Genomic DNA, 23,328 nt, shown 5'->3' on the forward strand with positions numbered 1-23,328 from the left:
CTGATTTTAGAGGTGAAGAAACTGAGACAGATACTACACTTTCTTAGTCCGCAAAGCCAGCTGAGCTATGGTGGAGGTTAAGTTTAAGCTTGGGACTCTCTGCCCCTCCCCCCACCACCTTCCCTTGTGTTCTGGAGGGAGAGTCCTTAGGGCAACCAGGCTGTGAGCACACTCACAAGTGTGCCAGTCCCTCCCCTCCAGATGCCACTTCTTCGCACTTAGTTGTGATTTTGAGCTGAAGAAAACTGAGACTTTAACACACCCAAGTTACATTCATTTCTTTTTTAATTAAACTGGTCCCCCCCGCCCCCACCCTCGCCCTTCTTAAATCAAAGGTAGACGATGCTAAGATAGCACTCCTCTTGGGGACCTCATACTATTTATCATTATCCATTCGATTTTGAATTTTTGTCACTTTCCTGTTTTAAAAAATGTTCAGGGTTATGCCTCATTTTCTATGTTTATCAAACTGGAATTTCTCAGTGCTGTCATCAGGGCCCTGCACCAAATCATGAGTCACCAGCTTCATTCTCACTAGGTTCCCAGTCAGATGTTCCATTAGACTCCAGATGAGCTGTCCTGCCAACCCCTCAGCTTGCTGCTTTCTCAAGAATCTCTAAGCAGCACTTCCGTACTGTCCAAACGTTAACGCTATAGTTGTTACTCTCACTTCTTCTCCCGCGTTTCTTTCTTAGAGGGCTATAATATGCATCTGGGTAACCTCTGCCATACTCTACCATTGAGCCTGATTTATGTCTCAAACCTTCCTTGCTAAAAGCCTCTGCTGATTAACCCCAGGCACCTGACCAGATCCTTGGCCCAGCTCTCACGATGTGTGGACTTGAGTTCCACTGGAAGGGTAATAGACTGTGGCTGTGAAGAACCTGGAGCCAGACTTCCTGGGTCAAATCCCAGCTCTACCACCTCCTGCCTGTGTGACTTCAGGAAAGTCACTTTAATCTGTACCTCAGCCTGTTAATCTACAAAACAGGCATCAAAGTGTCCCCAGCTCTAGGGAAATTAAGAGTTAAATTTCGTAGTATAGTGTCTAGCATACATTAGGCACTATTTCAGTGTCAACTTTGTTTTTCCTTGCTGAGACAAGTTTTTATGGGAGCTCTGTTGTGACATATGTGGTCCTACGTCTTCCCTCTCTTGGTTTCTTTGTTTCTACTCTCTCCTGGAACCCTGGGTAAATATTGATTTTCCATTATCTTCTTTACCCTCTCATTTCCTCCTTTTCAGACCTAGACCTGAGACACAGCTACCACCCAGTTTTTCCTAAGATAGGGCGTCTGTCTTCCTTGGCAGCTGGCTCCTCACAGCAGCGTCAGAGTCTAGAGCAGCGTTCTGTACGTCCCTGTCGATCAGCGTGCTTCTGGAGTTCCCGCCCGACTCCAGCTCCTGGGGATACAGAAGCAGAGATGTGCACAGCCCTTTGCTTCCTGGTGGCGATGCTTAGGGTTGGCACCATCCGCACCGCCAGGGAGAAACCCCTCCCTTGGCCGTCCCTGCCCGCCCCAGCCACATCCCGCCCACTTGGCCATTTCCTTTGTGATCAATGCCACCCGCTCCATTTTTTTGTGTGTTTCTTGGTAGCACAAAGGGCCCTCTCTCTTTTTCTTTTTCCTACATGGGGGTTGGGGGGAACTGGAGCATTGCTTTCACCCAGGGCTACCGTGGCTTCCTAGCGAGCGGTGACTGTGGCCAGACTGTCCCGCCACATGGGAATCCCGCTTGTGCCACACTCGCCGCAAGAACCGTTGCAAAGGCACAGAGCACAAAGCAGCAGGATTAATTGCCTGGTCTTTTCCCCTCCCCATCCAGGGTCTCCCTACACTCTTTTCTCAAAGGGGTTGGGAAGGAGTTTTCTTTAAGGCCCTTCTCTCAGAAAAAAAAAAAATTTCTGGGTAGTGAGATAAGCTATCAGTTTATTCTCTTTAAGTTCGGGGTTACTGAAGAGAAGAATAAATGGTTAGATATAAAATGACGTTTGTTACTCTCTTTTGTCTTCTTCTCAGGGGATCATTACTATCCGGTTGAACCAAAATTGCTGATCTTTGGCCAACTGCGACCCACAAGATGGCAGTTTTGTACTGTCCAGCCAGCCTAGCACGTCCTCACTGGTTGGCTTTCATGTTACTGCACTCAAAGTGGGGTGGGGCAGCTCATCCTAGTTCACCAGCTTGGCAGTGAGACCCGATGGGAGCAGTTAGCAGTTGTTCTTGCCCCAGAAGACCAAGCTAGTTAATTCCCCTGGGTTGAATGTTGTTCCTGTCTCTTAAATATCAAAACCCCACGTGTTTATTATTGTACAATCTAAACTGATTTCATGGAGCAGATGCGGTGTCCATGGTGAAGCCTGAAGCTGGCAGCATTGATGATGCTGGAATCACTTAGTCCTTTTTAATGCGAATTTGTTTTACTTTCTGATCTTCATGCATAAAGCTTCCAACAAGGAGACCTGTGAGCACAACCACAGACAGTGCTCCCGACACGCCTTCTGCACCGACTACGCCACGGGCTTCTGCTGCCACTGCCAGTCCAGCTTTTTCGGAAATGGGAAGCACTGTCTGCCGGCAGGTGAGGCGTGCTGGCTCGCGGGGCTGGGCGCTGCTCTGCGTGTATTTCTGCTGCTGGCTTGCTTCTAGCTGCCATTGTGAGCTCTGGTTATAGACCTTGTACCTCTGCTACTTGAATCAAAGCCCTAGCAACTTGCAGGTGCTCAATAAATGTTTGAGGAATGACCATGTTTGGGCTGATTTCCCAATTTGAGGATTAACCAAAGATGTTTCCTCATTTCTGCCAGCTCATTAGAGTCAAAGTAGATGGGGGAGAGGGAGGATGGGAGAAAAGAAATTAAAGCAGGTGTATTTCGTACTTGGATGGGTAATTGGTTGGTTAGGGAATCGCGAAAATGGCTAAAGATTGAGTTTTGGGGGATGCAGTGGAATTTTTTTCAATGGGCCCATTCCCAGCTTGGGCAATTGTCAGTGTTGACTGGATTTGCTGTTTTTCAGGGGCACCTCTTCGAGTCAATGGGAAAGTGAGCGGCCACTTCCATGTGGGCCATATGCCTGTGACCTTCACTGACGTGGACCTGCATGCTTACATTGTGAACAATGACGGCAGAGCCTACACAGCCATCAGCCATGTCCCACAGCCCGCGGCCCAGGCCCTTCTCCCCCTCACACCAATTGGAGGCCTATTTGGCTGGCTCTTTGCTTTAGAGAAGCCAGGCTGGAAGAATGGCTTCAGCTTCACAGGTGAGCAGGGCCACTGAGAGGGCTGACAGTCGCTATTGGTCTGGTGGCATTGCTCCTTGGATTTTTATTCAGTGGAAGAAGATTTGCTTTTTCAGTGGTCCAGAGCCACAGGTGTGTAGTTTTCTGTCTAGAGGTAGTTGGGGATGGTTTGGCCTTGCGGGACTGTTTTTGAAAGACAATGATTTCTTCTAAGTGGCATCTGCTCTGATACCTTTGTTTCTTGGTAGCACAAAAGGCCCTTGTGTTTTAACAGGCAGAATAAATGGGAGATGGAAGGAACCGCTGGAGCAGTGAGCTCCCCGGGTTCACTACGGCTTCCTCCAAGTTGTTCTGAGAAATAGCATGATTTCATTTGCAGCATTTGTCTCTTCTCACCCCAATTTGTTGAACCTTGTTTGTCAGACTTTATTTAATTGTTATGCACAGATCTGTCCAATTGGAATTACACAAACGGTAATGCTAGGGCACCTGGAGATGATGGTACGTCATGGGAAAGGGCGTGCCTTTCCTCTTCTCCCACCCCCACGGGTCTGTACTCTGACCTACGGGAGTACAGACCCGTGCTGGTCAGACTTCAGCCAGCACACAAATCACCTGCGCTCCTTGTGAAAATGCAATCTCATTCAGTAGCCCGGGGTGCGACCTGGGACTCTGTCTTCTTAGCCAGCTCACAGCAGACGCTCATGCTGGTGTAAGGATGACCTTTTGAGATCAAGAGCGTAGAGGATAATTTTTGGCTCCACCTCTGTATTTGAAAAAGCTTGTTTCCTGGTAAATTTATCCTATTGCACATAAAATGCTGAGAGAAAAGTTCTTCCCTCATCTCCAGCTGTAGAGCTCAGCAGCTGTGGAGCTCAGCAGCTGTGGTAGGACCGTGTTCTTAAGCAAGGTTTGAATAAAACCTTGAGTCAAAAGTAGATAAATAACATGTACCCAGTTACCTTTGAATTTGAGATAAACAATGAATAATTTGAATAATTTAATATAAACATGCCCCAGATATTATATGAGACATGGTTATACAAAAAACAAACACATACACTTATCATTTATCTGAAGTTGAAATGTAACAGGGTATCCTGTTTTTGTTTGTTTACCTGTTTTTGCTAAGTCTGGCACTGTTGGAAAGAGAAAGGTCGACGATGTCCCCAGGAGTTTATTTCTTACAGAAAACAAGCTCCTACAAAGAGAAATGGTATGAGATGTGGCAGGATAAAACCACATTCTAGTAGAAAAATCTGAGAAACTGATGTACTCAACAGCTGGTAGCACTTAGTCTTGGATATCAGATGATCTCCTTCGGCACTATCTCCATTAGCAGCAGAAATTGGGAGCTGGACATACGCACAGGTAATTATTACTAGAACATGCAAGACCTCTTTTCATCCCTGTACCAAATTCCCCCACTCCAGGTGCTACATTTATCCATGAAATGGAAGTTACTTTCTACCCAGGCAAGGAGAGGGTTCAAATCACTCAAACTGCTGAGGGGCTTGACTCAGAGAACTATATGAACATTAAGACCAACATTCAAGGCCAGGTGCCTTATATCCCAGCCAATTTCACAGCCCACGTGACCCCCTACAAGGAGCTCTATCACTACTCGAACTCAGGTATGTGTAACCAGCCTTCACATCTGTAAAATGGGAATAGTACAGCTCTCCCAAGATGGTTATGAGGATTAAATATTACTACATGGAATGTCCTTAGACTAGTATGTGGCACATAAAATAAGCTCAATGTAGTTTTTGTTGTTAATATCAAATACATAGTGTAAGCGAGCAGAGTGCCAGCTGCTATATGAAAGAATCTTAATGCTCCTACCCAATGCTTTCAAATAATAGTAGGAGTAGTAATACCATCAATAACAACCTTGTCTTTGGTTGTGGGTGGGGATTCTGTAATTATACATAGTTTTTAACCATCCTCCTCTCTGGGCCATGTCAAACTATCGATTATTGGAATTTATACTCAACCTTTAGCCTTATTTCCATCTGCTTTAATATCATGGAAGGAGATGCTACACAGTGTTGTAAAATCAATGCTAGGTTTAGAATCAGAAGTTAGAAAATCCTATCCTGGATTTGCTCCTTAAAGGGAGGAAAAGATCACTCATCTGAGAGCCTATTTGTCTCATCTTTAGAATGAGAATAATAAGTCCTTTTCTGTGTACCTTACATGGTGGAGATGTGTGAAGTGACGTGTTTCATAAAGCGCGCCCCGAAAGCAGGACGCTGCCTCAATCACAGCTGCTGTCCTGCAGCACAGCTCTTTTCCTTGCGTGGGGCCTTTCCTTGGCCCTTGCTTCTCCTGCTGTGTGAGGACTGGAAGCCGGGCAGGAGATGTAGGGAAGAGAATGGCTGCTGAGACCTGGACTGTACCCAGAAGAGTGGATGGCCATCCAGATAGCTGACCTGCACTCTTGACTCTGGGCTCAGGTTGAGAGAAATGATCCCTTCCTTTCCCTGCACTCCTCAGACTTAGTCCGGTGCGGGGTGTTAGAAGCCATCACCTCTGTGTGGTGTAGAGGGTGGACTGGTTAAAATCTTGGGGTGCAGAGGCAGGCAGACTTGAGTTCCATTGCCAGCTCTGCTGCATGCCAGCCTTGCTTCTAAGACTACTTCTTAACCTCTGGAAGGCGCCATGCCCACAATCACAAGGCTCACCTCATGGGCTGCTGGGAGGAATAAACAAGGCAGCGCATGCAGAGCCCTTGGTGCGGCTGGCCCATTGTGGCATTTATTCTTCACATAATGACAGGCCATGATTGGACTACCTCCCACTCAGCACTTTGGCTTTGTGTCAGCTGAGGTTCTCGGGATTGCTTTGCAGGTTTCCCATGAAAACCCAGGAACTTCCCAAGAGGACATGTTGCAGGGCTTAGATGAAAAACTATGTGCAGCAAAAACCTACTTCATGTGAAAATCTCTGTATTTAATATATTTCAAATTTACTAGCTTGCCTGTATAACGTGTCTATTGCAGCCGTGACCTCCACAAGTTCCAGAGACTACTCTCTTACCTTTGGTACCGTCAGCCAAATGCTGTCCTACCACATCCACCAGAACATCACCTACCAGGCGTGCAGGCACGCCCCCGCACCCCTGGGTGTCCCTATCACCCAGCAGCTGAGTGTGGACCGGGTCTTCGCCTTATACGATGATGAAGAAAGAGTGCTTAGGTTTGCTGTAGCCAATCAAATTGGCCCTGTTGAAGGTACAGTTTCTTTTTTTGTTGTTCTTGGGCAAAATTACACGTAACCTTTCTTAATACCTTTTTGAGTAGCCTCAGAACGATTCACAGAGGTTACTGAAGGTCCCTGTGCCAGGCTCTCTGGTATACGATGGACGTAAAGATGAACAAAGCAAGGTCCTGTCTTTGAGGTGGAGACAGAGGCAGAAGAAATGGAACTTTTAGGGCAGTGTCCTTGCCAAGTGCAAGAATAGAACATGATATGTGAAGCTAGTTTGTGGCAACAATTATGAGCACCAGTCTGTATTGGGAATGTAACTGGGAACAAGGTGGGGCCAAGTTAGAAGGGAGAATGAGGATGACAAGTAATTGTCATAATTGTGATAAGAACAGGGTGCTCTGAGCTTGGTCTGGAGATTCAGGGAAGATGTCCCTAAGGAAGTGACAGTTTAGCTATAACTTAAAAGATGAGAAGGATTTCCTCAAATCAAGGTGGAACAGGAATCCAGTGCCTAAACAAAACAAAACAAAACAAAATAGAATTGGCATATATGAAAAAACCCACATTTAACATCACACTTAATGTGGAAAGACTGGATGCTTTCCCTATAAGATCAGAAATAAGACAAGGATGTTTGCTCTTCTATTCAACACTGTAAGTTCTAGTCAGGACTATAAGGCAAGAAAATCAGATAAAGGGCATTGGAAAGGAAGAAGTAAAGGTATCTCTATTGTCATATGACATGTTCTTATATGTAGAAAATTTGAAGAAGTTACACTAAGAAAAACAAGTTTAGCAAGATTGTAGGATACAAGATCAATATAAAAAGATTAATTATATTTCTATATAGTAGCAATGAGCAAACTGAAAAGGAAATTAAGAAAACAATTACATTTCAAAAATAATGAAGTTCTTAGAAATAAATTATAAGTTTTTAAAAAGTACAATAGATTTATATTGAAACCTATACAAATTTTTGAAAAAAATTAAAGAGGAGCTAAATAAATGGGAAAACACTCCATGCTCACAAATCAAAAAACTTAATATTATAAAGATAACAACGCTCCCTAAACTGAACTATAGATTCAACACAATCCTATCATCTGAGTATTTTGGAGAAACTGACAAGTTGATCCTAAAACTCATATGGAAATTTAAGGAACCCACAAGAGCCAAAAGCATCTTGAAAAAAGAACAACAAAGTTGGAGAACTCATACTTCCTGATTTCAAAACTCATAGAAATCAAGACTATGGCCCTGGCATAAGGATGGACGCACAGGTCAATGAAACAGAGGCAGGAACTCAGAAATGCGCACTTATATTTACTGTCAATTGATTTTGACAAGGGTGCCAAAACAGTTCATTGAGGAGAAAGACTAATCTTTTTTACAAATGGTTCTGGGACAACTACTTGGTATCCATGTGCAAAAGAATGAAGCTGGACCTCTACACCACACCATGTACAAAAAATTAACTCGAAGCGCATCAAATACCGTAATGTAAAAGCTAAAATTTTAGAAAAAAAATGGGGTGAATTTTTGTGACCTTGAATTTGGCAATAGCTTCTAAGATAGTGATGCTAAAACCACAGGCAACAAAAGAAAAAATAGATGAATTGGATGTCATCAAAATTAAAAAATTTTATGCTTCAAGAGGACATTATTAAAAAAAGAAAAATATTTTCAATTCATATTAGCAATGGATTTGAATCTAGAATATGTGAAGAACTCTTACATCTTAATAGTAAAAAAATAATCTGAGTAAAAGATAGGTAAAAATTATGTATAGACTTTTATTTGAAGAAGATATGCAAATGTCCAATGAACACATAAAAAGAGGCTCAACATCATTAATCATCAGGGAGGTAAAAAATCAAATCCACGGGGAGAGACTACTTTACATGAATGTGGATGAATATAATTAAAAATACAGATAATGTTGGTGAAGATGTGGAGAAATTGAAACCCTCATCCATTGCTGGTGTGAGTATAAAATGATGTAGTTACTGTGCAAAACAGTCTAGCAGTTTCTCAAAAAGTCAAACACAAATTTACAATTTGAACAATTCTAACCCTAGCTTTATACTCAAGAGAAATGAAAACTTGTGTCCCCAGAAAAACTTGTATATGAATTTTCATAGCAGTTATTCATAATAGCCAAAAGGTGGAGAAAACCCAATGTCCATCAAATGATGAATAGAGTTTTAAAAAAGAGTTTATTTATTTTTAGAGAGAGGGAAAGAGAATGAGAAAGACAGAGGAAAAGACATGAACTGGTTGCCTCTTGCGTGCCCCTCAAATGGGGACCTGGTCTGCAACCCAGGCGTGTGCTCTGACCAGGAATTGAACCAGCGACCTTTGGGTTTGTGGGGTGATGCCCATCCCACTAAGCCACACCAGTCAGGGATGATGAATGGGTTTTTTAAATGTTATATATCCATACAATGGAATATTATTAAACATAAAAAGGAATGAAGATTAATACACATTACAATATGGATGAACTTTGAAAAGATGCTGAGTGAAGGTAACTAGTCATAAAAGAAAACATGTTGCATGATTCCATTTACGTAACATTTCTGGAATAGGCAAATCCACAGAGACAGAAGTAGATTAGTGGTTGTCTAGTGCTGAGAAAATAACAGGGGACTAGGGGACTGATATCTACAGGGCACATGGTTTGTTTTGGGGGCGGTTAAAATGTTCTAAAATTGATTGTAGTGATGGATGGTTGCACAACTCTGTGAATATACTATTAACTCTTTAATTGTGCATTTTATTTTTTTTTTCAATTTTTAAAATTTCCATTGGCAGGGAGTATGCACTTTAGATGAGTGACTTCTATGGTATGTGAATAATGCCTTAATTTTAAAAAAATTGTGGGGCAAAAATCACAACTCTAAAGCAGTGGTTCTCATACCTCAGTCAGCATTAGCCTCACCTGTAATTTTTGATAAAAATGTAGATAAAAATATTCTAGGTCTATGAAGGCATCAAAGGACATGAGGAACCTTACATGCATATTGCTAAGTGAAAGAAGCCAGTCTGAAAAGGCTATGTACTGTGTGATTCTAACTATATGACCTTCCAGGAATGGAAAAAATACAGAGGCACTACACTTAAAAGATCAGTGGTTGCCAGGTATTCAAGGTGAGGAGGGGAGGCAAGGGATGGACAGGCAAAGAACACAGGATTTCTAGGGCGGTGAAACTGGTCTGTATGATTCTGTGATGGTGAATACCTGTCGTTATACACTTGTCAAAACCTACAGAATGTACAACACAAAGAGCGAGCCTAAAGTAAACTATGGACTTCAGTTAATAATAATATTCCAATATTGGTTGACCAGTTACAACAAACGTACCACACTAATATGAGATGTTAATAATAGAGGAAACTGCAAATTGGGTCAGGAAGAAGGTATTTTCATCAGTATTTTCTGCTCAATTTTTTTTTTTTTATAAACCTAAAACTGTTTTTAAAAATAAAGTCTATTAATTTTTAAAAATGTCCTAGCCAGAGGATAAGCCTGTGAAGTCAGGGAACTCTAAAGGTAGGAAATGACATCAGATCAAGGGGACATTTTCATTCTGAAAACCAGTAAGCGGTGCTTTACCCTAGAATACAAGAGGCACCTGAGGAGAAAGAGAATGTCTCCTTCGTGCAGCTTTTTATACTGAGACTGTTGAGTCAGGGTCGGTACCTCAAGAGGGAATTCTGTAACTAACAGGTGATTCTGTGATGCACGTACCACTACAGGGGAGGGCTCCCTGAGCCTCCTTGGTCTCAATGTGAAACCGCCACTTAAGCAATATATTATTAAGGTGAGAGGACCAGACTCTTCTAGGATGCAGGGGTGACTTGAAATGAGAACCTTGAGTTTGTTGGTTTGGGTGGAAGGTTAGTTTGGTTTTTGGAAACTTGGATGGGACACAAGCCTTGGGTGTCCAAAGATGAGATTATAAGGTAGTGCATTAAGAGCATGGAAGTGTCACTTGATTTTAGAGAAACATGTACATTGGAAGGGGAGACTGAAACAAAAACTGGGGAAAACATCCTTCACCTCTGAATGTCCAGCCCGGCCCTTGGCTGGGTGTAGGCATCTGATCTGTGAAACAGCAATTAGCAGAAGGAGCCTCCCAGCCGCAGAGCCCATTCTGATCCCAGAATCATTTAGGGGAAAGATTGATCTCTGCATGTATTTTTCCTAGAGACATACCAAATGGGAGTAACAAAGGGTCAGAGAAAGGCAGCAAACTGGCGATTTGCTAATTTGTTTTTAAAATTTTATGTGATTTTCCCTTGTACACCAACCAAGTCTAATAATAACGAGAGTAATAACAAAGGATGGTTTACTTGGAGCCAAACACTAAGTACCTTCATGAATTAACTCACTTAATTTCCACAACAACGTTGACCCAGGAGGGGGATTAATACCCCATTTTACAGATATTGAGGTCTGGCAGGAAGTACTTTGCCTGGTCACAGCGAGAGGGTGACGAGCTGGACTCAAACCTGGGCGCCGGCCCCAGAGCCCACTCGCAGCTCCTCCACATGGCACTGCTGCTCCATGTGGACTCCGTGGGCCCCGGGGCTTCCTCGTAATTCAGACCAAATTTTACAAGAGGCAATGTGTCTTTTTAACCCTTTATGTTTGCACCCTGCATAGGAGGAAATGGCAAAGAGAAACTCTCTTTTTCTTTCCCCCTTCAGTGCATAGCAGTATCTTCTTAAGAATTTCTCACTTTTTCCAGAGGGAGTGATTATCTGGTTGGAATGTCTGTGAAACAGCTCAGCTGCCCCCCGGATGTGGGAGCTCCTAGCTTCCCAGCGGCTGGGGGGTGCTGTGGTCTTCCCACTCAGGGCTCCCAGCCACCTGCCCGCCCTCCCCGAGTGTTAGAGCTTCAGTGTGGGCTGGCTGTCTCCTGCCCTTGCTCCCACTTTGGGGCTCCTTCTGTAGAGCAGAGGAGACTTTGGGCAGAGGGCCCCTGCACTGAAGCTGAACGGGCTGTTCCTTTAAGGAAAATCACTCTTCCCTATTTGATTAAATGAGTAAATTAGTTCCAGATCCGCTGTCAGAGAGTCAAGCTGTTGAGGGTGAAAGAGAAAATGTCTTAAGAAGGATACTGCTAGCCTTTCCTTACTATAATAGGAGACAAGCTAGCAAGCCATAGAGAATGAATAGTCATGTGGTTTTAGAAATGTGCTTCTAAAATAATATTTTTGAAAACCAAATTTAGTAAAAGGGGCCCCACGCTTGGAAGGACTTTAACACTTGGTTTAATGCTCTGCTGTTGTCTTCTTGAAACGATAATTTTTGAACAAGGGGTTTGACAGTGTCATTTAGTACTGGGTTCTGCAAATTATGTGGCTGGTCCTGTCAGCGAAGTATATTTTAAATAAGTATCATGTAATTATAGACATTGCCCCTCCACTTCAGGTAGGCCAGTCAGTGTATCCTGTCCAAGGTTGCAAGTCAACTTTTGTGTTGCATTTTTTTTACTTTTGTATGCCTCACAGGGTGGTAAGCTCTTATATACTCACTAATCTTTGCTGGAATGTGCCACAGTGAAAATTTGATGCTGGAACGTACTGAACAAGAAGCTTAAGCATTAGTACTTATAAATTAAAACATTTTGAAACTCACATCCCCCTTTGGCTGGGTAGGCCAGGCATTTTGTACAGAATCTTCTCCTCAAATGTGGGGAAATAATAACGGGGGAGAATCAGGCCTGACATTGGGCCTTCGGTGAGGACATGACCCTGTTGTTAACTGGAACCCATGCTGGGGACTGACTCAGGAACTTGGTCCATACTATTAAGTTAACCCAATAACCACAACCCCAGTGCTGCGCTTATGTCTCGTCTGCCAAGAGATCCAGAGGGAGACATGAGGGGCGTCCCAGGATGTCTGTGTGGTTTGGGGGCTAAGCTTCTGCTGGCATGCTTAAGTTCATTAGGTTTGACAAGTGCTGGAGCCATTTGCTGGTCCTCTTTTGTTGGTAACATTTGTTGGTAACAGCAAAGATGCTGCTACTCCAGCCAGTGTCATTGAGGTGAACCAAGGATAAATCCATGGCCTGCCTTTTTTTTCCCAGGCCATAACATGGGAATCAGTTGCATGAGAATATCCCACTGCGGGAACACACTGGTGTTTCCTATAAAGCAGATGGTAGGAGTTTACCAGAAAGCAAGGGTGTCCCATCAGGGACTCAGCCAAGGCATCCCAGTTCACAGAAAACTGGCAGAGTCCTCGTGTGGGCAGTGTGGCAAGGACTGGGGAGGTGGCCAGGTATCCTGAAGGCCTGGGAGGAAGTCCAGTCCATGGGACAGGCGATAGCAGCAAGCACTTGGGTCCAGACTAGGAGTTACTTTGGGCAGGGTCCACCCACCTGAGGTAAGGCTGGTAAGGGTGAGAGACACAGAAATGGGAGGGAATCCAGAAGGAGGAGGTACTTGGAAGTTAAAGAAGGTGGTATTGTTGCAGTCTCTCCACAGAAGCCAAGATGCTGGTTTCTGCAGAAGTGAAGGAGCTGTTAAGAACACCTCGCCTTGTTCTTAACAGCTCCTTCAGTTCTGGATGTCAAGACAGGGACTCAGGCACAGAAATCCAACTGATCATGCCTTAAAATGGAGCCCCATCGGTAGCAGAGATGGCTTGATGAAGGCCTGGGAGGTTTGGGTGGGGCTCCTGCAATCTTTCTAATCTAAGATTAGAATTAATTCTAGAGATTGAGACAAAGAGAGAACCTCAAATGAGGAGGGGGAAGGAACACAGTCACTGGGAACTGGGTAGGCCTACCTGCGGGGAATCGCTTCTCACACACGGTGTTGAGTTTCTTTCTTTCTTTCTTTCTTTCTTTCTTTCTTTCTTTCTTTCTTTCTTTCTTTCTTTCTTTCTTTCTTTCTTTCTTTCTTTCTTTCTTTCTTTCTTTCTCTCTCTCTTTCTTTCTTTCTCTCTCTCTTTCTTTCTTTCTTTCTTTCTTTCTTTCTCTCTTTCTCTCTTTCTTTCTTCAGTAGTTCTGGTGATATAAGCAGCATTTATGTACTCATTTTATGCATGAGGAATCAGAGGTGTAAATGGAAGTGCTCATGGTTAATGGATTCATCCTGCCTGGGAGTTTGGGGCTCTCTCAAACACCATCATCTCTGTGCCCTTGGCTTAGACTAGATAACTCTGTGAAGTCCCTTTGGTTGAGATGTAGCAAAGTGGTAGAAAGTGTGGTCTCTGGAGCCAGACTGCCTGGCTTTTTCTCCCGGCTTCACCCGTCTCCTCTAGCTGTGTGGCGTTGGGTGGGTTACTCAGCCTCTCTGCACTGCAGTAAAAATGAAGATGATGATGATACCTTCTTCACCGTGTAGTCTTGAGGATTTAATGGGATGGTATGTAAAGGGTTCAGAATACAGCCTGGCATATCTTGTAAAGAGCTCAATAAGCATTACTATTACGTTGTATCTAGAAATAAAATTATTTAGGGAAGATTTCAGATGTTAACAGTCATCACTATCTAGTGGATGGGTGGGTCCATGGCAAGGCTAATCCTAAAAAGTAAATGCTGTAAAAATCAGTCCTCTTTGTTTTGTGAAAACAAGATTTTTCTCATTAATTGAATTTTGACTTATAGTGAATTTTAGTGAGAAATTGCCCAATTTGGAAGCAGAAATTTGGGATATTGGTCCTTGCTGTACCACTTCCTGGCTTTGTGAATTTGGGCAGTTTTTCATCTCTCTTACTCTCCTCATCTGTAAAAATTACTGATAATGGGGATGAAAGTCCACCTCATAGAATTATCCTGAGAATCACATGAGATGACAGACCAAAAGTATTTTTAAATAAAAGGATGCCATGTACTGGATATTTTTAGTCCCTGGACACAAATCTACTGTAAGCAAGAACAGTTTAGTTGTATATAAAGTAGGCAAGAGGAAGCCATTCTGGAATTTAAAACTACAGTGCAAATAAACTATCCTAGCTTTGGGTATTAATAATTTAGTAAGGTTGCCATATGGGTCCCAAACACAGACAAGTGTACAGTTAAGTTCCAACAACTCTTAGATTTCCCTTCTGTGCCGTTCTTTTAACAACAGCCCGATTTTGCTTTTGTTTTTTATTTCTTCTCTCCCCACACAAAAGACCCGGCCCCCGCACCAGTGAATCCGTGCTACGATGGGACCCACATGTGTGATACGACAGCTCAGTGTCATCCAGGGACAGGTGTAGATTACACCTGCAAGTGTGCATCCGGGTACCAGGGAGATGGACGGAGCTGTGTGGGTAAGAGCCATACTCTCTGTCTTTCATGGAGTCCTCTAGCACTATGTTTATAAAAGACAAGTGTCTGTCTTTTTAATGATCTCCATTGATCCATGAGGTTAGCAGCTGTTAATCTAAAGGTAGTGATTTAAGAACTAAGGTGTAATCTGGTTAGGTTTGTGAGGACAGTTTGCAGGGGGAAGGGGGAACTAGAGTTCATTATTTGGGTTTGTTTTGAAGGGATTTCAGCCGATTTGGGGTGTGGGCTCAGAATTAGGGCAATGAGGAGAATGTTGAACCATGAAAGCATGAACTCAAAGTGGAGTATTTTTATCACATTTTCCAAACAGGTTTTTTTTTGCCAGCTTAATGGATGATAGAAAGGAGAATTATGCTGAGATTGTGCCATCCTTCGATATCTGAGTGGTAAAGGAGCCCTGCTCTGCCTTGAACGTTGTTGTCCTGACCTCAGTGTTCTAACAGCCCCTGGCAGTGGTTGTTAAGCATAAATGCACCCCCTGCCCCTCGGGGTCCAAGGAAAGCTCCTCCCTCTGCAGGGAGCTGGAAGTCTTCATATTTTCTCTCCTGACACCTGACATCATGCGAAATAGGGGAGAGTTCTTCTACACAAAAGCCCTAGTTACACCCTGGCTGAGTGGTTCAGCTGGTTAAAGCATCGCCTCATAAACCAAAAGGTTGCAGGTTCAATTCCCAGTCAGGGCACAGGCCTGGGTTGCAGGTTTCGTCCTGGGCCAGGGTGTGAGAAGGCAACCAATTGACGTTTCTCTCTCCCTGTCTCCTTCCCTTCCCTGCTGTCTGAAAGTCAATAAGCATGTTCTCAGGTGAAGATTAAAACAAACAAGAAAGGTAAAACTCCAGTTATCCCTAAAGCCCTCAGCGTTTGCACTCCTGAGGGGCCATAGCCTGCTCTGAACTGACCCTGGAAGGCTGACAGGGCTCTGGTTTCCAGGGTCCCGGCTCGAGGTCCTCCCAGGAGGTGTCACCGACTGTGCTTCAGGGAGCTTTAACATTCCCCAACTTTTGGGGGACAGGTTTCTCACTTTCGATGCTTTTAGTTTCTTCAGTGACTTTCTCCCTGTTGGTCATTCCTAACAGTTACTCTCTGTCCACGACTTCAGTGTCAGTTGGAGGACAGCTGCCCTTTCAGGTCTGGTCAGAATTCTAGGCCAAAGGCTTGAAGAACAGAAGTGATTGGGCAGCTCTGGGGAGTCCCCTTGCAGTTCAAAAATAATCACAAGGGACTGACCCGTGGGTTCTAGAAATACGCCCTGTGCCTCAGGAATTCCTGCTTCCTGTCATTGCCTGGGTTCCTGTCACCATGAGAGGTACTTTCAGCATACGTATTATGAATAGCTTTGATTTCCTGCATTTGGCTGGATGTTAATTTTTATAGCTTTGGTTTTACAGCTTCTTCTAGGCCCAAGGAACTGGATGGTCCCTAGCTTTGCCCAGCTGGGAATTTGAATTGTGTTTTAGAAGAGACAGAATGCTAATCTCAAAGATAATTCAATATGACAATATGGAACTCATATTCATTAGCTGGAGATAAGGTTTTTGCTGTAATTGTTTTCATTCTGTTTATTTTGGGTTAACTGAGGAGCTAGCCAGAAAACTTCTTTGTTTCTAACGCTGCAGATGAATTCATAACTACATTTCTGCCTTTGAAGGTGGTAGGAAGTTGATCATGGAGGCCAATTGCTCATGTGAGCAGAGCCTTTCTGGGTGGCATTGAACTTGGCTGTGTCAATCATTCAGGATTTTTTTGGACTTAAGGGAACTAATTTATGTTGACTAAACTCCCCCGAGACTGAGGATAAGCAGAATGTTAATTTGCTAATGACAGTGTAAGAGATTCCTCTGCTGTGAACAGAAAGTCTGTTAAATGTCCGATGTGTCTGCTTACTAGGACCTGGGACAACCCCCTGGTCATGGGAAAGGGGCTCAGTAAGGGTGTGGTCGCAGCCAGGGTGGCACTGATAACACCTGAAGAGATTCCAGCAGGGCCACGGGAGGCTGGGCCAGGAGCCACGTCTGTCCTCAGCCAATTCACATCAAATTCAGGGCCGTCATCTCCAGCTTCCCAGGTCCAATGTGTCCTTGCCATGGGCTGTTCCAAATTGTTGCAGTTCAAATCTTCTAGGATTCCTGTTTTCTAAATTGCACACTGATCACCCCATCCCAAAAGGTGTAAATTTCATATTTACACATTTTGAAAACCGATTTTGGATGTCATTGTGGATGTGACTATTTGTAGTGGCACCTTGATCAGACCTACACCTGCCTCGTCCTCTTAACTCTGGAAGATTTCCTGTCTTGAAAAACAGTTTATTTCAACCACTGGGCATTGGTTTTAACAGCTGGACTCTCAGGGATTTTTTGTTTGTTTGTTTTTTGGGGGCAGTGCCTTGCTATTGTCAGCATGTGCTGATTTCAGTAAATAAAAGGAATATAGGTTGGCTTTTTTTTTTTTTTTTTTTTTTTTTTTAAGTTTCAGGATGTTGTAGTTTGGAGAACTATGAAAATCCTCATGGTACTATGTAGAGAACATGTGTGTGTGTTTGGGGGAGGTGTGGTTTCTGAATTGTTTGCACTTTACAAGCCTGATAAACTTAAGATTTTTTAAATATGTTGTTTCAAAACCTCTGATAATAGCTTTCTTATATTTTTCTATTTCTTCTAAAAATAGAAAGGAAAATTGCTGATGAATTGGGCTCCTAGACTGTAGGGCTCTGATTGGGCAAGACTTCTTAGATTAGTGCTTCTTACTTGAAAAAGTATCTGGGGCCTCCGGGGACTTCTCTGTCTCTGTCCATCAGTGCCATAGGGAGACGGAGCCAACAACAAAAGGGAAAAGTTATTGTTACATATTATTTACTGTAGTATTACTGAAAGGAAATGAATGATTTATGGTCTAAAGGTTAGTGCCCAGGTAATAACTCCCTGGACTTCACTGTAGATGAAAGCTGCTCTAGGAATAGACTGCAGGGCCTATTTTTCAAGTGACCACGCACATGATTTCTACACTGAACATCCTAATGGATTAATTCACACAGCCCTGACCATGTACAGTTAGGCTTGCCTTTCTGTGTCGTATTTCTGCTCGTGCCCAAAGGTCTTCTGAAGTTGACCCTTCATTGTTGCGCCTCGTGTGCTAAAGGCCAAGTAGTAGCACAGACTGAGTGCAGTGAAGTCATGCTGTCCTTCCCCTCCCCGACTCTGTCCCTGGTCTGACCTCTGCAGATGTTGATGAATGCTCGGAAAACAGATGTCACCCTTCGGCTACCTGCTACAATACCCCTGGCTCCTTCTCCTGCCGCTGCCAACCTGGCTATCATGGGGATGGACATCAGTGCACACCTGGTAAGGTGTGGAGGTCAGATTAGGCATAGAGGACTCCCAACTCCTTGCTCTTGTGTATAATGCACACCCGCGGTTGTGTGCACATTATACATGGGATTATTATACCCATGTTATGTAATCATTATACCTATGTATAATGTGCACCCTTATTTTTCCCTCAAAAATGTGGTAAAAAAAACTGTGCGTTTTACACGGCAAAACATGGTATTTTTCTATAGCACTTCAGCCCACTCTCAGTTCATCCAGGTCTAAGGCCGTAGTTAGTAGCAGACTGGATTTTTCCCAGTTACCACCAGCTGCTTGGGTTACTGATAGTTTACTGGCGGTTAGCATTCTGGGAGGCCTGGAATGTGATCCATCCATTGTCCTGCCTAGTGGCAGTGCTGGGTAACTGCCCTAGTGACCCGCTTTGCCTTGATAAGTGCGATTTAGAAGAAGTATTGAGCTTAAGTTTACTCAACAGGAGTCCTGTGCACTAGCGAGCTGGGAGCAAGCTCCCACGTGACTGCTCTCGAGCTTGGCCTGCACAGGGCAGTCTAGTGATAGCCATTGACCTGGAGCATCTCAGACCTAAACTCTGGACCTCAGGGGATGGACAAAGCTTGACATGTTTTCTCCAGAGCCTCTTGGGATGTTTGGACAGAAGACATGGTTGCTCTTCATTTTATCCAGACAAAAATAGGAGCTGGAGGGCACAGGGGAGGGGCTGCTTTACAGTGTAATCAGCCTAGGGACTTACCGGGGAACTGTGAGATTAGGGAGATATTAGGTGGTTAGTGGCAGAGTTAAAATAAGAATCCAGGACTCCCAAATCCCAATAATTTGCTATTTTCCCCACATCATGCTGCCTTCCAATTATAGAAGAAAAAAACCTCAGACAAGAGACCTTGGGGTTGGCTCCTAATACTGTCTGGGTTGCAATGCCTTCTGTCCCTGCTTTGTGTCCCCTCTGCCCCCGCTCTGGAAGACACCACAGCAGGGCTGAAAGCCTGTGAACGTCAGCAGCGCGATGCCCAGGCTCAGCGTGCCTACCCTGGCGCCAGGGTCCACGTCCCCCAGTGCGATGAGCAGGGCCGCTTCCTGCCGCTGCAGTGTCATGGCGGCACCGGCTTCTGCTGGTGTGTGAACCCTGACGGTCACGAAGTCCCTGGTACCCGGACACCGCCCGGCTCCAATCCACCTCACTGCGAACCGCCAGGTAAGCCAATCTGGAAAGAAACCTTGTGCCTGGTTAGGCCTTGGGCTTGGGAAGAAGAACGGCCCTGGCTGTGGGGTGGATTTAAACCCTTCCTCCTCGGAACACTTGAATGATGTGCGCACCTATGTGTGCATTCATGTTACAGGGACACAGAGACGTGCACACGTGACATAGGAGATCACTGTCACGCGCTGTGCTCCAGGCTCCTAGACCCTGGTCTAGCATAAGACTAGAAGTGGAGACTGAGTGTGTGGGTCAGGCTGAGGCCACTGCCCCAGATCTGCCGGGGCAGCTTAGCGACACTGGAGCTAGAGGATCTCGCCAGACCAGCTCTTTGTCCAGAAGAAAAACTACCCTCCTATGTAACTTTCTATCAACTAACTTTGCCTTCTGAATTGCAGGAAACTGTCTGAAGGCTGTTTTAATACCATTAGGAAAAATAAGTATATCACTGGTGGGTGGATGCAGCGGGTTTGCTCTAAACTAATAACCCCAGCCCTCTCTGGCCAGCCCAGCAGGTTCGTGGGGAATCACTCTTGTCCCTGCTGCCTTCCGAGGAGAAGCAGGGACCTGTCCTGTTAGCCCCTGTGATCCTGGACGCTGATGACAAGCATGGCTGTTACCATCCGAGCACCCCATCCCGATGGGGCATGCTTATCGAGTGCTCACAGTTCATGCCAACTACAGGTTGCCAAGGCAGGTTTCCGCTCCTAGCTGAACTGTTCAGAGTTGGGAAGGACTTAAAAAAAAAAATACAGAAGAACTTTCCCATGAAGCACGTAGGAGTGGTATGAGACCACTTTAGCCAAACTAATTTCTGTACCAATGAGCTGGCTATTCAAAGATCCATTTTTAGTATTGAAAAGGATTTCATAAATACTAGCCTTGGCTTTTTATGTATGTGAGTATGAAGAGTTGGAGAATTACCACCAGTTTGGATCCTTTTATTAATATTGTTATGGCCAGGACATTAGTGATTCTAAGATTCATATAGGTAAAAATTGGTAATGCGTAATCTAGCTGTATACCCTTGTTTCCACAGTGACACTCCTAGTTCCTATTTTCTGTCCCTATTTTCAGGAAAAGATTTTGCCTCCCCTTCACCCCCAAAAGAAAAAAAAAGAAGACAGAGAAATTCTGTTTCACTCAAGCCTACTGTTTTAAAACCCTTGATTCTAACTCCAGCTGGGATTTAAAGAAATCAGATGATTGGGAGGTTCCTTAGGGGAATGGTTGAGAATTCTATTACATTTATTAAGACAAGCATGTGTTAAGGCTAGTGATTCAAAAGGGAGCCAATAGAATGAGAAGTTAATGACTAAGAGGGGCATGTTCTTTTGGGCAGACGCCTTCCCACGGCCAAGGCTCCCCTCTTGGCTGCCGTTTCTGACTAGTCTCATCTGCATAATAGGGTCAGCTTGAAGGAGGAGAGAACGCTTTCTGCCCACAATTTCGAAATATTTAAAACCTTGCCAACCAGAAACAGAAGACAAATAATTCCATGGTTGGATCGGGAAGCAGCTGCAAATAGTAAGGAATGAGAGAGAGGGTTGCCCACGTGTTGAGTGAGGTGTGGTGCCCATTTCCCAGAAGCTGACTGTGCTGGGTGTCCTCATTCCAAAGAGATGTTCCTCATTGGGTGGTCCCCCAAACCAAGAATGGCTCCTGAGTTTGGAATGCAGACCTGCGGCAGTGTTGGGAACTTCTCCAGGGAACCCCTGCTACCCCACCCTTGCGACGGACAGCAAGTGTTCGAGGAGGTGGCATTTCCCTCTCTGGGTTCATTGAGACACACCTGGGTGAGGAAGTCAGTCTTCCCTGCTCTGTGAGGTCTCAACAAGAGCTGGGCTTCCCGTGGCTCATGAGCTGTGGAGACGGCCTGAAAGGCATCTCCTTCTCCCAAACCTGGTGAGTCTTGTAGTTGAGCTACTTGGGTTTGAGCCCTGAGGATTTTATGCATCGTCTTCTTACTTTCCTAGAGGAATGGTAGGTATTGGAGCCCAACTGCAGTATTTCCAACTTGGTTCGTTGCAGCCGTTGGAGGTTTTGACCAAAGGAATGACATGAAATGACTTGAGTTTTAAAGGGACTCATTCTGGCTGCTGGTTGAGTTTACCCTGAGGGTGGGAGAGAGGGTAGAGGTGGGGAAACCAGTGAGAAGGCTATTGCAGTGATCCTGGCACGAGGCGACGGGGCTTCGACTAGGGTGATGGGGGGTGAGGTGAGCAGTGAAGACACTCCAAATGTATTTTTAAGCTACTGCTGACATTTCTCGACATGTGGTGAGCAAGACGAATTAAGGAGTCAAGGATGGTTAGATCCGAGCAATGGAAAGATGGAGGTGCAATTTATAAATAAGGAAAAGTCCAGGGGCCCAGTTTTTGTTAGTTTGCTGAGACTGCTGGTATACCTCCAAATGGTGGTATCAAGTAGGTACTTGGCCAGATGATTCTACACACCACATAGGCTTTGAGCTGCAGGACATAAAAAGGAAGTACCTTCTATTTCAGTTACTTGAGGTAATCCTATCATAGACGGCTCTAAGAGTTATTTCGGCAGTGATAGCAGAGTCCTCTCAGAGAACTGCCACGTTCAGAACAGCGTGATGGTGGCCGTGTCAAAGCAGCCTGGGAGTGCTGCAGGTAGAGAAGCTGCCCCGCAAGAGAAGCTCCTGGGGGTTAAGCCTGGTGTGAACTAGGAGGGCAGGAAGAGGGGGAGGATGCTGCAGGAAGGAGGCAGAGCAACATGGTGGGAAGGCGGAGCCCACAGAAAAAGGTTCCGTTTGGAGATAATCCCAGGAACAGTGTGACTAGAGGACTACTAGGAACTGGAGCGTCACCACCTCTGTTGTGCCCCCACATACCGATTCCAGTAAGTTATACTTTCACTCAATATAGTCCTCCAAAGGACAGATACTATGGGCCACATAAGTCAGACATTCAGTGATGCTTTCCAAGATGAGCCGGTCAGTCGCAAGATAACCCTCTCAGATGCAAGCCCTAGAGTCTGAAGCAAATAAGGAAGAATGAATACTGGCTTTAGGCATCATGTAGGCCACAGAGCCCCCCAGGTGTTCTGTTAGCAGAGGCTCTGGGCCTGGGCAGAGCAGTCTGTGTGGGCCTCCTGTCTGGACGAGATCGCTCCCCTTCCCAAAGGTGAGTGAGCCCTGCACCCCGATCTCAACCTGCTCTTGTTCTTTCCTCGTGGTGGGGCCTGATGGCAGGTCCTTCTGGCCTGAGAAGACAGAGCATCAAGATGACCTGCTTCTCCTGATTCCTGTGGAGAGCTGCTTTACTGCTCTGGTCCAGTGCTCAGGGGCTTGGCTGAGGCCTCGCTAAAGCGCAGGAGGACGAGGGCCAGGAGGACAGGCATGGGGCTCTTGAGCTGCATGCTGTGCTGTCCTTGGCTTACAATCAAAGGCTTTTTCTGTCCCATCTGCTCAGCGCCCACCCAGAGGGCCCCGACCGTCTGTGAGCGCTGGAGGGAAAGCCTGCTGGAGCACTACGGTGGCACGCCCAGGGACGACCAGTACGTGCCCCAGTGCGACGACCTGGGCCAGTTCATCCCCATGCAGTGCCATGGGAAGAGTGACTTCTGCTGGTGTGTGGACAAAGACGGCAGAGAGGTGGAGGGCACCCGCTCCCAGGCAGGCGTCACCCCTGCATGTAAGCACCTGGGGGCAGCCCTTGCTCGCCTCGGCTGCATTTGAGGTTTCTCTGCAGGGAGGCAGTGAGTGAAGATGGGTAAACAAGGGGTCAACAGATCCAATGAAAGAAGTCACTACTGTGCTGTGGGGATTTATAATCTGATCCACCCAAGATCCCAATTTGGACTTAATGTTTGGTTTTGTCATTAGCAGTTTCTGTAATTAGAACATCTGGAACTCAGTTCCGCACGCAGTTACTCCCCTTCCCCAGCCCAGGGCGAAAGAGGACGCGTGTCACCCCGGGGCCCCAAAGAGAGGCTGACACAACACTGGCTCTGAGTTTTCCCCCTTAAAAAGAAAAAAACCAAAAACCTGCTTTGTTCTGAAGGAA

At 45.1% G+C, this 23,328-nt stretch overlaps 1 protein-coding gene across 1 annotated transcript in view; it reads left to right on the top strand.

Moving 5' to 3' along the window:
• NID2 (nidogen 2) overlaps positions 1 to 23,328 on the top strand; it is a 54,107-nt gene that overhangs the window by 23,301 nt on the left and 7,478 nt on the right. The window contains 8 exon segments of the mRNA XM_054567568.1: positions 2,449 to 2,583; positions 3,021 to 3,266; positions 4,679 to 4,879; positions 6,251 to 6,481; positions 14,593 to 14,733; positions 17,974 to 18,093; positions 19,061 to 19,291; positions 22,735 to 22,956. Coding sequence (XP_054423543.1) covers positions 2,449 to 2,583; positions 3,021 to 3,266; positions 4,679 to 4,879; positions 6,251 to 6,481; positions 14,593 to 14,733; positions 17,974 to 18,093; positions 19,061 to 19,291; positions 22,735 to 22,956 — 1,527 coding nt within the window.

This window comes from Pteronotus mesoamericanus, unplaced genomic scaffold, assembly GCF_021234165.1.
Source record: "Pteronotus mesoamericanus isolate MK-2021 breed Mesoamerican mustached bat unplaced genomic scaffold, CSHL_Meso_final contig_182, whole genome shotgun sequence".
Taxonomy (NCBI): Eukaryota; Metazoa; Chordata; class Mammalia; order Chiroptera; family Mormoopidae; genus Pteronotus; species Pteronotus mesoamericanus.